Raw genomic sequence first — 12,718 nt, forward strand, 5'->3', positions numbered from 1 at the left:
CATAATTCAGCTCCTTATCGTGTTACCGTGGTTCACACCTATAATCTTAGCACTCTGGAAGGCCAAGGCTGGAGGATCACTTAAGTTCAGGAGTTGGAGACCAGCCTAAGCAAGAGCAAGACCCATTTCTACCAAAAACAGAAAAACTAGCTGGGCCTGGTGGTATACACCTGTAGTCCCAGCTATAGGGGAGGGTGAGGCAAGACGATAGCTCAAGCCCAAGAGTTTGAGGTTGCTGTAAGATATGACCTGAGGGCACTCAACCCAGGGTGACAAACAAAACAAACTCCCCCCCCACCCCAAACATAAAAATTAGCCAGAGGAGAGACAGGGGGATGCCTGTATTCCCAGCCACTCAGAAGGCTTCAGGAGATCACTTGAACTCAGTTTTGAGGTTGCAGTAAGCTGATCTGATACACTGCCCTCTAGCCTGGAGCAACAGAGTTAAGATGCCTGTCTCAAAAAAAAAAAGCAAAATTCACCCAGACCATTCAGTAATGCTATTTTCCTAAGTTCTACTAGATCCCAAATAGCTACACCTTCATGTTTTGCATTTTAGAACAAAAAGGTAGACTGCCAACTCTGTAAAGGTTTATTTTTGTGTCTACAATCTAGATAACTTAGACATCTAGAAATAATAGTATTGGCCACGTGCAATGGCTCACACCTGTATTGCTATTATCATCTAGGTGCATAAAATAAAATGCTTAAAAACATAAATAAACTTTTTAAAATATAGTCTCACTCTGCTGCCTAGGCTAAAGATGCCATGGCCTCAGCTTAGCTCACAGCAACTGCAAACTCCTGGGCTCACATGATCCTCCTACCTCAGCCTCCTGAGTAGATGGGACTCCTACCACATCATCTAGCTGTTTTCTATTTTTAGTAGAGCTGGAGGTCTTGCTCTTTTCAGGCTGGTCTTGAACTCATGAACTCAAGGGATCCACCTATCTTGGGACTCCCAGAGGATTACAGGTGCGATACTGGTGATATGGAACTTTTTATCATATCACACCCAATGAATCTAAGAAAACAGACTAATGTAGTGGCTGAAGTGAAACCATTTCTCCTTTAGTTAAAAAATAAAGCATGGTGGCTCAGGCCTGTTCTCCCAGCAATGTGGGAGGCTAAGGCAAGGACTGCCTGAGTCCAGGAGATAGAGCAGTGTTCTCTACCTGACCACAGGAACTGTATTAAAGGGTCTCAGCATTAGGAAGGTTGAGAACGAATGAGTTAGAAGTTGCAGTGAGCTATAATCCTGCCACTATACTCCAGCCTGGGCAGCAGAGTCAGGCCCTGTACCCTGTACCTTTAAAAAAAAAAAAAAAAAAAAAGTTAAAAATTCACCACTTAGGGTGATGCCTGTGGCTCAGTGGGTAGGGAGCCAGCCCCACATGCCATAGGTGGCGGGTTCAAACCCTGCCCCTGCTGAACTGCAACAAAAAAATAGCCAGGCCTTGTGGTGGGCGCCTGTAGTCCCAGCTACTCAGGAGGCTGAGGCAAGAGAATCGCCTAAGCCCAGGAATTGGAGGTTGCTGTGAGCTGTGACATCACAGCACTCTACTGAGGGGGATAAAGTTAGACTCTGTCTCAAAAACAAACAAACAAACAAAAAAAACCCCACCACTTAAAAATCTGCTTGATCTGAAACTCTCAAATATAATCTTTCTCCAGGATTGAAAGTGTTCTTTACAAAATGTGACTCTATACTATTATTTTATATGGGGCTAAATATGACTAAAACATAATATACACAAAAGGAATTTGACAAGAATAATAATTTGCTATATATTATTATAAATGTCCTAAGGTTCTTTTCCTATAAATTCAAATGACTTTTTCCTATGACTGATAAAAACACTTATCAGACTCCTGAGGTAAATGATAATTAAGTAAAAATACTTAAAGTACTTCAAAATAGAAAATGACACTACTGACTTATCAATATTAACTTTTTCAACTTGTTAGCATCACTGAACCCAACCAAGGGTAAAGATTTTTGAATTTTAAATACTCAACGTCAAGAAAACATTTTAAATCTATAGTTATGAAAGTTCTCTATATTGATGAAAATAAATAGGGTATAAAGGGTTCAGGATGCCCATGAACATAGCAGGTACTCTCACACAAATGCTAATTCCTTTCACCCAACATTTATTTTCATGGTGCTAACTTGAAGAACATCTAAGAAAATTAGGGCCGGCCTCTGGCTCATTTCCTGCCTGTAATCCTAGCAGTCTGGCAGGTAGTGGCAGGTAGGTGGATCCCTAGAGCTCAGGAGTTCAAGACCAGCCTGGGCCAGAGCATGTAGTCCCAGCTACTTGGGAGACTGAGGCAAGAAAATCACTTGAGCCTAAGCACTGGAGGTTGCTGTGAGCTGTTTAACACTGTGGCACTCTATCCAGGGTGACAAAGTGAGATTCTGTCTTAAAAAAAAAAAAAAAAAAAAAGCCAAAAAAAACTTCCCCCAAAACCTAAGAAATTATGACAGTGATGGCTCAATGACCACAGGGTAGGCTGAGACATTAACTCTCTTTTGCAAAGCAGTGGAAGGAAAAACATCACAACTCACGTGGTTGTTTGTCAAAAAGGAACATTCATCAACATATGAATCAATAAACCTATTAAAAGATTACAACCAAAAACTTCCTGCTTTAATACATCTGCACAGAAGACTAACACAAGGTTATGCAGAAGACCTGTTCTTTTTTAAAAATGTTTTGATTTAAATAAAAAATATTTCATTTTCAATTAAATGTTTACTGAAAGAGCTTGAATACTTTCTTTTTCAGAGTGTGTGGGGGATAAGGGATATGTTTTACTTCAAAAGTAAATTTCTGTTTATCATGGGATGATAAAATGGCTTTCTTCAAATTCATGAAAATGAAACAATAAGGTATGACTGGTCTTTTTTTATATTGAACAAATCATTTATTTGGCACTACTAAGTGCCAGACACTGACTTAAGACTTTCAATTTCTCTGAAGCCCACACTAAAAATTTTCAATTAAGTTTACACGTTGACAACATGTCTTTTCATTTCTGCTTGAGTAGATAGGAAATACATATTAGATGTTTTAAAAAATTAAACAATAGTGTTGTCAACTTTGAAAGAAGCAACAATTTTAAGTTACACTTAAAACCAGTAGCAACAACTTGAAACACCACACTCCTGTGTCTTACAAAAAAAAGCAGTTTAAGTTAACACCTATTACTATTTGGAATTTTATTCTATTATGACTAAAACACATGCAACCATCAAAATGCTACATTAAAACCCCACAAAACAGAAAGCAAACTATTGCTAAACAAAATAATCGTTTACTGGAGTTCAACTGAGACTTAAGTGAGATCAAACATTTCAAATCACAATACTGACACACCAAAATGTCATGAAATAAACTTCTTTTTGAACTCCAAGTCGTTCCTCGAGCAAAATTTACCAAAAAGGCACGCAAGGGACCCAATCCAAACTTATAGCCATTTTTAAATATGGGTCTATGATAAGCGTTTAAAATTTAAAAAACCACTTTTAAAATTTAAAAGACACCTTTATCCAACGGAATGTCATTGCATTTTAAAAAGCTGATTTTAATTTAGAATGAAGCAATTCTGCCAAAAGACGGTCTGTTGTTGGGTAAAGATTAAAACAACATATAAACGGTTCAAAAAGCCCTCCATATGCAAAGTAGAAAAAGGCGGGAGTAGCTTCATTTCAAATTTTGTTTGGAAATCAGTATGTCACAAATTGCCCTCTAGGGAGCGCTCTCAGACTCTGCTGCAAGTCATTTCAGTTAATAAAGCGGGAAAACGCTCAAACTACAGGTTACTATGGCATTTTGGAGCCGACCCTCCCCAAGCTTCCGAAAAGGACACAGAAGTCCCTTAGTGTCCACCGCCGGCGGTCAGCTGGCTGAGGACTCCCGAGTCACCGGCGCGGCCCAAATCTGCGCGCAAAATAACCGCCGCTAACGCAACTTCACGCCTCCCGGACACACAACGACAGAAGCCGCGAGCTGCAACTTCGGGACCCCCTCCCTCGCGACCCCCCCCCAGGCCCGCACCCCGCGGCGGGGGAGCGGTACGACGCGGCGCCCGGGAGGGAGGGGCGGCGGCGGCGGGGGGCGAGCGCGCGCCGCCACCGCCAAACGCCCGCCTTTGTGGCCCCGGCCCGGCGTCCTTACCCTGCCGACGGCGGCCCGGCTGCGGCCCGCGGCGGCGGTCCCGGAGCCGAGGACCGGGGTGGGCTCGCGCTCCTCGTCGCTGGAGAAGTCCGGGGGCCCCTTGCTGTTGGCGCCCGCGGCGAGCGGCGGCCGGTTGCGCGCCGTGAGGTGCTGCAGGTAGAGCTGTACGTACACGTCTTTGCGCTGCTCCCCGGCCGGGAGCGTCACATTGTTGGCGACCAACTCACTCTTCAACTTGTCTTTCGTCAGGACCGAGGGGTCTTCCAGGAACTCCGGCATCGCGGGGGATCTGCGAATCCCCTTCCCCGCAGCCCTCCCAGCCGCCGCTCACGCCGGCGCGCTCGCTCCTGGCCGGGGGCCGCGCGGCCGCCTCCGAGCCTCTCGGCTCCCGCCCGGGACGGACGCCTCCGGGCACAGCGGAAACTCACGGACACAAAGCCGAGCCGACCCCCGACACAAAGCCCGAGGAGCGCAACTGCGGACCAAGTGCGGCCAAGCTGGAAGCCGTCACCAACCCCAGCCCACACACTACAGGCAGGAGGCGAGCAGCCTGCTTCGCCCACGCCCCAAGACCGCGCGCCACCATTGGCTGGCGGCGGGAGGAAGCGCGGCGGTGATTGGCGGGCCGGCCCGCGCGGGTTCCATTAACCGCGGCGCCGAGCGAGAGGTGGTGGATACGCAGTTTAAAAGCCGCTCGGGCGGGAGCCGGGGCGCTTGGTCCGCTTGTGTTTTCGTTTCCTCCACCCTTCTCGGGCGCAGCTAAAGGACAGGTTGCACCGCTTTGGGGTGCCGTTTCTTCTCCATCCCCTGCTTGAGAAGAAGTCTTCCCCTGTAGGGTCGATCGGGCCGAATACCCCGCCAGCTGTGAGGACCCTTGGCTGGGCCTTTCTTCCTCCCGGGACACCGACCCACCGAAGAGCAGCCGCGGCTTTGCCTTCCCCACACGCTAGCCCTGCAGGGGAAGAAAAGAAGCGAGGCTGTCTGCAGGCACTTTCATTCCTGGATTTGATTTACTGGCGGGGGCGGGGGAGGGCAGGGAGGTAAATCCCCTGCTCTCTGCTCGCGAACGCATCTTTTGTTCTTGAGATTCAGGACAAGCCAGACTTCTACTACTGGGCACTTCAGAAGGGGAAAAAAAATGTATTAAATATACCATTAGCTTCTTACGGTAAAGGCTGGGGCATTTCCAAGTTGTTTCCGTCGAATAATTGGGGTTCAAGACGCATCCATGGATGCATTGTCGTTGAAAGCTGTCTCTGGGTGAGATTCCCCCCCCCCCCATATAAGTATTTTACCATATCCCGAGCAAACGTAACGTTGGATAACTTAACCAAATGAAATGGAACCTTTAGGAGCCCTTTAATGGCCAACTTGAAATAACTGAGATGGTGCATCTTAGATTTTAATCCCAGAGGTAACCCAGTGACCTATATTTAGGCCGGGGACCTTAGTCAAACCTGTATTACTGATGCAAATGAAAACCAGGAAAGAAGTTGATATTGGATTAGGGTTTTTCAATCACTTCCCAAGATTCTGAGCTATAAATTATGCTTTAGAAGATGCCTTAATTTTTTTTAAATGTTTACCTGATTTCTACAGGATTAAATAAGAATAAATTTCAAGCAGACACACTAAAAATGTTTCTTGTTGATTTAAGCCGTTTTGTTCAGATTGAGGAGACATTACTCGTATCTTTTAATAATGGGTTATTTGTATAGAAATTATTTTTCTAGATTTTTCTAAAAATATCAGTATTCACATATATTTAAGCAATGGTATTAAGCTCAATAATGCAAATTAAAACTTGTTTTAAAAATTGTAGCAAATTGTTTTGTAGAGTTTTATGATGTAGCCTTGTAAAAGCTACTCATTTTTTGCCCCCACAGCTTCCCTGGGCACATAAGCAGGTGTTTTTATCATTAAAAGAGAAACTGAGCTGAGAGGAAAAGGACCATGATGAATAGTGACTAGTAACAGCAAGTATAATGCATCTGGGATGGTCTCCATCTGCAGTGTGTCTACCACAGCTTAAAGATTTCTTCCAGTGTGGTCTCAAATTATAATTTGCAGAGAAACAAAGTCCTGAGCTCCATCTCGGCAAGACTGCAGTAGATAAAATAGGGCTTATTTTCAGGCCTGTAATCCTAGCACTCTGGGAGGCTGAGGTGGGTGGATTACCTGAGCTCAGGAGTTTGAGAGCAGCCTGAGAAAGAGCAAGAACTGGTCTCTAAAAATAGCTGAGCGCTGTGGCCAGTGCCTGTAGTCTCAGCTGCTCAGCTCCTCTAGAGGCTGAGGCAAGAGAATGGCTTGAGCCCAAGAGTTTGAGGTTGCTGTGAACTCCAGGGCACTCGACCCTGGGGGACAAAGAGACTTGGCACCCGTAGCATAGTGGTTACGGCTCCGACCACATGCACCAAGGCTAGCGAGTTTGAACCTGGCCCAGGCCTGCTAAACAACGACAACTGCAACAAAAAAATAGCCAGGCGCTGTGGCAGGCGCCTGTATTCCCAGCTACTTAGGAGGCTGAGGCAAGAGAATCGCTAAAGCCCAAGAGTTTGAGATTGCTGTGAGTCGTGACATCATGGCACTCTACTGAGGCTGACATAGTGGGACTCTGTCTCAAAAAAAAAAAGAGGGGGGGCTTATTTTGCCCTGTTTGGCTTAATAAATTATCTGGTTAGGTTACTTTACTCATTGAAGAATATGGGTCTAGCCTGACAGTATGGATATTCTTTTTTTTTTTTTTTTTTTTAAAGAGACAGGGTATTGCTCTGTGGCCCAGATTGAAATGCAGTGGAACAATCTTAGCTCCCTTTAACTTTGAATTCTTTGGCTTACATGATTTTTGCACTTCAACCTCCAGAGTAACTAGGACTAGGAAGGTGTGAATGGTTAATTTTTAACTTTTTTTTTAGGGTCAGAAATCCCACAAGTGCTGAGATTACAGACATGAGCACCTGGCCTGTACTAATGCTTTTTAAGGGGTAGGTTTTGCTGTTCTGACTGAAAAGGGTCAGAGTTGCCAGGGCTAGATTTGATCTGACTGAGGTGGAGTACATAGTAGGGTCTCCAGGCTCTGACAGCTGCCCTTAGATATGAGGATATCTGGGCCTCGAGGCCCCTCAAATGGATCCTCAGAAGACTCAGGTCACTGATATCTGACAATCATCTACCTAAGATATGAACAGAATACAAAGCTGGGGTTTCAGCCATCTGAGGACACATTGCAAATGCTTTCTTCAAAGGACCTATGATCCAGGAATTTTCCAGGTAGTTTAATCCTTAAAAAAAACAACTCATCCTACTTTTTCCCACAAACGAAAAACAATCACCTGTTGAGTCTGAAAGTTGTTTTAAATATACAATACTCTGCCTTATGGGCCAGCATTCAGTGTGTGACTCACAAAGAACTGCATTCTAGAGGCCAGCAGTTAGTGGTCTCCTAAGCAAAAAACATTATTTTCATCCTTTTTCGTTCAGGATCTCTCTTTCTTATCCTTGTTTTGGCTAGATAGGCAGGAAAGCCATGAAGAACAGAAGACCCCCATCACAGCCTCCCCATCTCCATCTGTGAGTTGGCTTGGAGCAGGGGTCCTTAAACTTTTTAAACAGGGGTCCAGTTCACTGTCTTTCAGACCAGTGGAGGGCTGGACTGCGGGCCCGGGACGAGTAGGCTGCTAAGGAGGACAGGTAGCAGCAGCAGAAACACCCAGTGGGCTGGATAAATGTCCTCAGCAGGCTGCGTGTGGCCCGTGGGCGGTAGTTTGTTTCCTCTCTCCTGTGTCACAGGTATCCCTCGCCTCTTAGCCTTCTGAAACCTACCACAGCTACACTTCCCCTGCCACTGTCTGTGCTCCCTCCAGCCCAGGTTCCTACCCTCTGACAGAAGAGCTGTGAGGGTGGAAAAGACGGAAAAGACTCAGTCCTCCTCTCATACGGTGCTTGGAAAGTTACTTCTTTTCTTCTCCATAAGCACGGCTCTACTCCCTTTTGTGTAAGAACTCTGAATACTTCCAAGCTCTTTGCTGCTCACAGTTGGCACGGAATCTGTCTCGTATTTCCTTTGCGCTGCTCATTTTCCCCCATCATGCTGTCTAGAAGCACCATGTCCTTGGCACAGAGCTGGCCAATTACCCCATTCTTTTTGGATACACGGCTTCATTCCCTATATATTTTCACTAGGCATCTTTTTAACGGTTACTATGTCTCCTAAATTGGCGGCTTTAAGTGTTCCACTGATTGGACGAGGCATAAGAGGGACCTTCTTTCTTAGCTCGTGCATACAGCTCCTCCTTTTACCCATCGATCTGATGATCCCTCAGTGATCAGGTCCTTACTTTCTATTCATATAATCTTCCAATTATACGGTCAGACTGCTTGGAACATTGAATGTCCACAAAATCTTTTGAATTTGCAATCCTGTGGACTCTACTGTCCACACTGCAGGCTTCTTTGGTAGGACAGGGGATGTATCCCTCCCCTCCCTTCCTCTTTTTCCCTCTCACCTTCCTAATCCTCCTTTCCTTTCACTGACTTACCCTGACACAATTTATTACTGCTTTTTGGGGGGTTCTCAATTTGGACTTTATTGACCCTGATCAACTCATAAGATTGGCTACTTTTCATTGCAGATCCAGGGACCCACAGCAGCCATGCTGCAGATGCTTTATGTCAGGTTTTAGAGATGTAGCAATCTCCAGGGAACTTCCCCATTTTGCTTACCGCAGATTCCTTGTACTTCCATTTTATGCCTAGTGAGACACCTCCTATGTAAGTTTGGCCTATGCTCAGAAAGCAGTGAGGGTGATTGGTCATGGGAAGCAACAGATCATCCTGGGAAATGCCAATCTCTTTGGTTGACATACCCTCTTTTAAGGGCTTCCCCCTCTTTTTTTTTTTTTTTGAGACAGAGTCTTGCTCTGCTGCCCAGGCTAGAGTGCCATTGCATTGTAGCTCACAGCAACCTCAAACTCTTGGACTCAAGTGATCCTCTTCTGTCAGTCTCCAGAGTACCGGGATTATAGCCTGCCAAACAATGTCTGGCTAGTTTCTCTATTTTTAGTAGAGATGGGGGAGAGGTCTCACTCTTGCTTAGGTTGGTCTTGAACTCCTAAGCTCAGGAAGTCCACCTGCCTTGGCCTTCCAGAGTGCTGGGATTACAGGTATCTTGGGTTTCAAAGTCCTCCAGGCAGTTAGGAGGCCCAAGGACACTGGGTGCTAGTCAGACCATCAGATAACCAGGGATGCCTGGATTCACTGACCAAGGTCCTTGTTCCTTTTCTTACAGGTCCCCCTGCCTGCCGGAGAAATAGAAAAGTACTCAAGGGTAATTTTCAGCCCATTCATACAGACTCCCATTTAGGTTACAACATGAGCAACTGGATGGGATTAACAAGAAAAGCTTATTTTCTTTTGTAATACTGCCTGTAAATTCACAATATGAGTTAGGAGATGGAGAGATATGGCCTGAAAATGGGACTCTACATTTTAACACCATAATGTACTTAGATTTGTTTTGTAAAGAACAAAAAACTGGATGTGGAGCAGTTAGGCAGCCTGGCCAATATGCCATAAGGGCCACTGCTTTTATGGCAGTACATCAGAACCCAGACCTCAGGAGAACGTGCTAGATTTAGTATATTTTCATTTCTTCTTGAGACCCAGCAGGAAGAAAAAGCCTGATAACCTTGATGACCAGTCCTTGGGAGTGTACCACCTATGAGCCAGGCTTCCAAGGCCATGGGAACAAACCCAGATCAGAGCCCAAAACAGGATCTGTCTCCACCCAGAACTTAGCTCTGTGTGGTTAACAAGAAATGGAACCCCTTATCACCCTAATCTGCTGCCAAATTATTTCCTCTATGGGAAGTGACAAATGGGGATGCTGGGACCATTCGAATACATGTACCTTTCTCCATGACCAACATGTCACAATGAAAGCAAAAGATAGGTAAGTTTTCTGAAGACATTTCTTGCTTCTTAGAATTCCAGACCTTGCCATGGTCTTTTGAAATGACCTGGGGGGATATATGTATAAGTTTACCTACCTGTTGTACCCCGCAATGAGAAATGACACATCAGAATGCAGTTTGGACCGTGCTGAAGATTTAGCAGTTAGGCAGCCTGGTTAATATGCATGCCACAAGGGCCCCTGCTCTACCTTGCAAGGACCCCACTGGAATTACCAAAGGGGAAAGGTGAACTTTGTTTTTTTTTTTTTTTTTTTTTGAGACAGAGCCTCAAGCTATCCCCCTGGGTAGAGTGCCATGGCATCACAGCTCACAGCAACCTCCAACTCCTGGGCTCAAGCGAGTCTCCTGCCTCAGCCTCCCAAGTAGCTGGGACTACAGGCGCCTGCCACAACGCCCAGCCATTTTTTTGGTTGCAGCCATCATTGTTGTTTGGCGGGCCCGGGCTGGGGATTCAAACCCGCCACCTTAGTTGTATGTGGCTGACGCCTTAGCCGCTTGAGCCACAAGTGCCAACCTGGGAAAGGTGAACTTGAGGAGGGACCATATGCTTCTTTGCCTTCAGGAATAAATAAAGAAATGTATTATGAAACCTGTAAAGTACAACAAAGTCAGAGAAATAACTCAGGAACCAGGGGGAGAAAACAGTCCTTTCCCAGGGATGCTTGATTGATGCAATCAGAAAATACACAAATATAGATCCATACTCCCTGGAGAGCCAAATATAAATGGGAACTCATTTATAAACAAGTCAGCCCCTAATATCCACAGAAAACTACAAAAGCTGGCCATAGCACTCCAACTTCCTACTCACCTGCTCTTAGACAAGGCCTTTGAGATGTTTAATAACAGAGATGTGCTGTTATCTGCTGTGTATAATGCATACTTTTGCCCAAATCTTTGAGGAAAAAATAAAGGTGTGCATTAACATGTGTGGTACTAATTCCTTATCTATATAAATGTTTCTCAATTCTTTTATTTAGGTTTATGTGTTAAAAGTGTAACACTAAAATCAGTAATGATATCCATATGAAAAATAATACCCAGAAATACAGTAATTGGTTTTGTTGAATTTATGATGAACTTTCAATGAAAACATGTTTGGCCAGCAAAGAGTGACATATTTCTCTTTGTACACTTTAGGCAGGAGCTAGTAATATAGCTGATATTTTTATAAAAAATATTGGAAAATCTCATGGAAAATATTGAAACAGGCTGGGCATGATGGCTCATGCCTGTAATCCTAGCACTCCAAGAGGCCGAGGAGGGTGGATTGATTGAGCTCAGGAATTTAACACCAGCCAGAGCAAAATCGAGACCCCATCTCTACTAAAAATAGAAAAACTTGCCAGGCATTGTGGCAGGCATCTGTACTCCCACCTACTTGGGAGCCTGAGGCAAGAGGATCACTTGAGCCCAAGAGTTTGAGGTTGCTGTGAGCTATGATGTCTTAGCTCTCTACTGATGGCAACAAAGTGAAACTTTGTCTCAAATTAAAAAAAAAATTTCAAAACAGGTTTGTTTTTTTTTTTTTGCAGCTTTTGGCTGGGGCTAGGTTTGAACCTGCCACCTCCAGCATACGGGGCTGGTGCTTTACTCCTGTGAGCCACAGGTGCTGCCCTCAAAACAGTTTTAATACACTGCAGCTTTAAGTTATTATTATTATTATTTTGAGACAGAGTCTCATTTTGTTGCCCTTGGTAGAGTGCCTGGCATTACAGCTCACAGCAACCTCTAACTCTTGGACTCAAGTGATTCTCTTGCCTCAGCCTCCCAAGTAGGTGGGACTACAGGCGCCCACCACAGTGCCCAGCTATTTTTAGAGACAAAGTCTTGCTCTGGCTTAGGCTGATCTCGAACCTGTAAGCTCAGGCAGTCCACCCCCCTCAGCCTCCCAGAGTGCTAGGATTATAGGCATGAGCCACTGTGCCTGGCTGCAAGTGAACAGTTATTAAATATGCAAAAAAGCATGGCAACAGCGCTGCCGAGAGACACTTTGGACCTCCTCCCCCAGAGTGTCATCAGATTGGTGAGGCAACAGGAAGAAACCACCTCAGATGCCAAGACAGAGGAAGGTAATGAGAAGGAAACCTCCAAGGTGGCTGGATGTGGAGCAGGAGGTGAAGACCTGGATTCGGGAGCAGCATCAAACTGGGATCTCTGTTTCAACCAAGATGACGTAAGAAGAGGATAAATGGATTCTATGAGAAAAACGCATTGATGATTGCTCAGAGACACCTAAATGGTGATGTAACTTTACGAAGAGAGAAGGTCTGAGAGTGAGGACACGAACAAGACTTTCCCCCAAACTTCCAGCAGTCCATGGGAATCAAGTTTTAGAATTTCAATCTTATGTTATCAATCTTTGAAAGACTTACCACTTTGAACTGTCCCAAATCACCAATCTGGATGAGTTACACTCACATTTGATCTGTGGATGTCAAAGAGGCAAAGACTGTGGTTATTAAGATGGGAGATGAGAAAACACACTTCACTGTTGTTTAAGCCCATTATGCAGATGGGACAAAGATACCACCTGTAATTACTTTCTTTTTTTTTTTTTTT

General features: G+C 45.0%; 1 protein-coding gene across 4 annotated transcripts in view; it reads right to left on the reverse strand.

Annotated features, from left to right (window-relative positions):
- Positions 1–12,718, reverse strand: part of TMPO (thymopoietin) — a 47,365-nt gene that overhangs the window by 26,710 nt on the left and 7,937 nt on the right. For all 4 annotated transcript variants that reach the window (XM_003783334.3, XM_003783332.3, XM_023509303.1 and 1 more), the window contains 2 exons: positions 12,532–12,584; positions 4,185–5,136 (listed from right to left, as the gene is read on the reverse strand). In XM_003783334.3, the coding sequence (XP_003783382.1) occupies positions 4,185–4,463 (279 nt within the window). In that variant the 5' untranslated portion in view covers positions 4,464–5,136; positions 12,532–12,584. The remainder of the gene's footprint in view (positions 1–4,184; positions 5,137–12,531; positions 12,585–12,718) is intronic.

The sequence above is a fragment of the Otolemur garnettii genome, unplaced genomic scaffold (assembly GCF_000181295.1).
Source record: "Otolemur garnettii isolate 467f Iridium unplaced genomic scaffold, OtoGar3 scaffold00007, whole genome shotgun sequence".
In the NCBI taxonomy this organism is placed as follows: domain Eukaryota; kingdom Metazoa; phylum Chordata; class Mammalia; order Primates; family Galagidae; genus Otolemur; species Otolemur garnettii.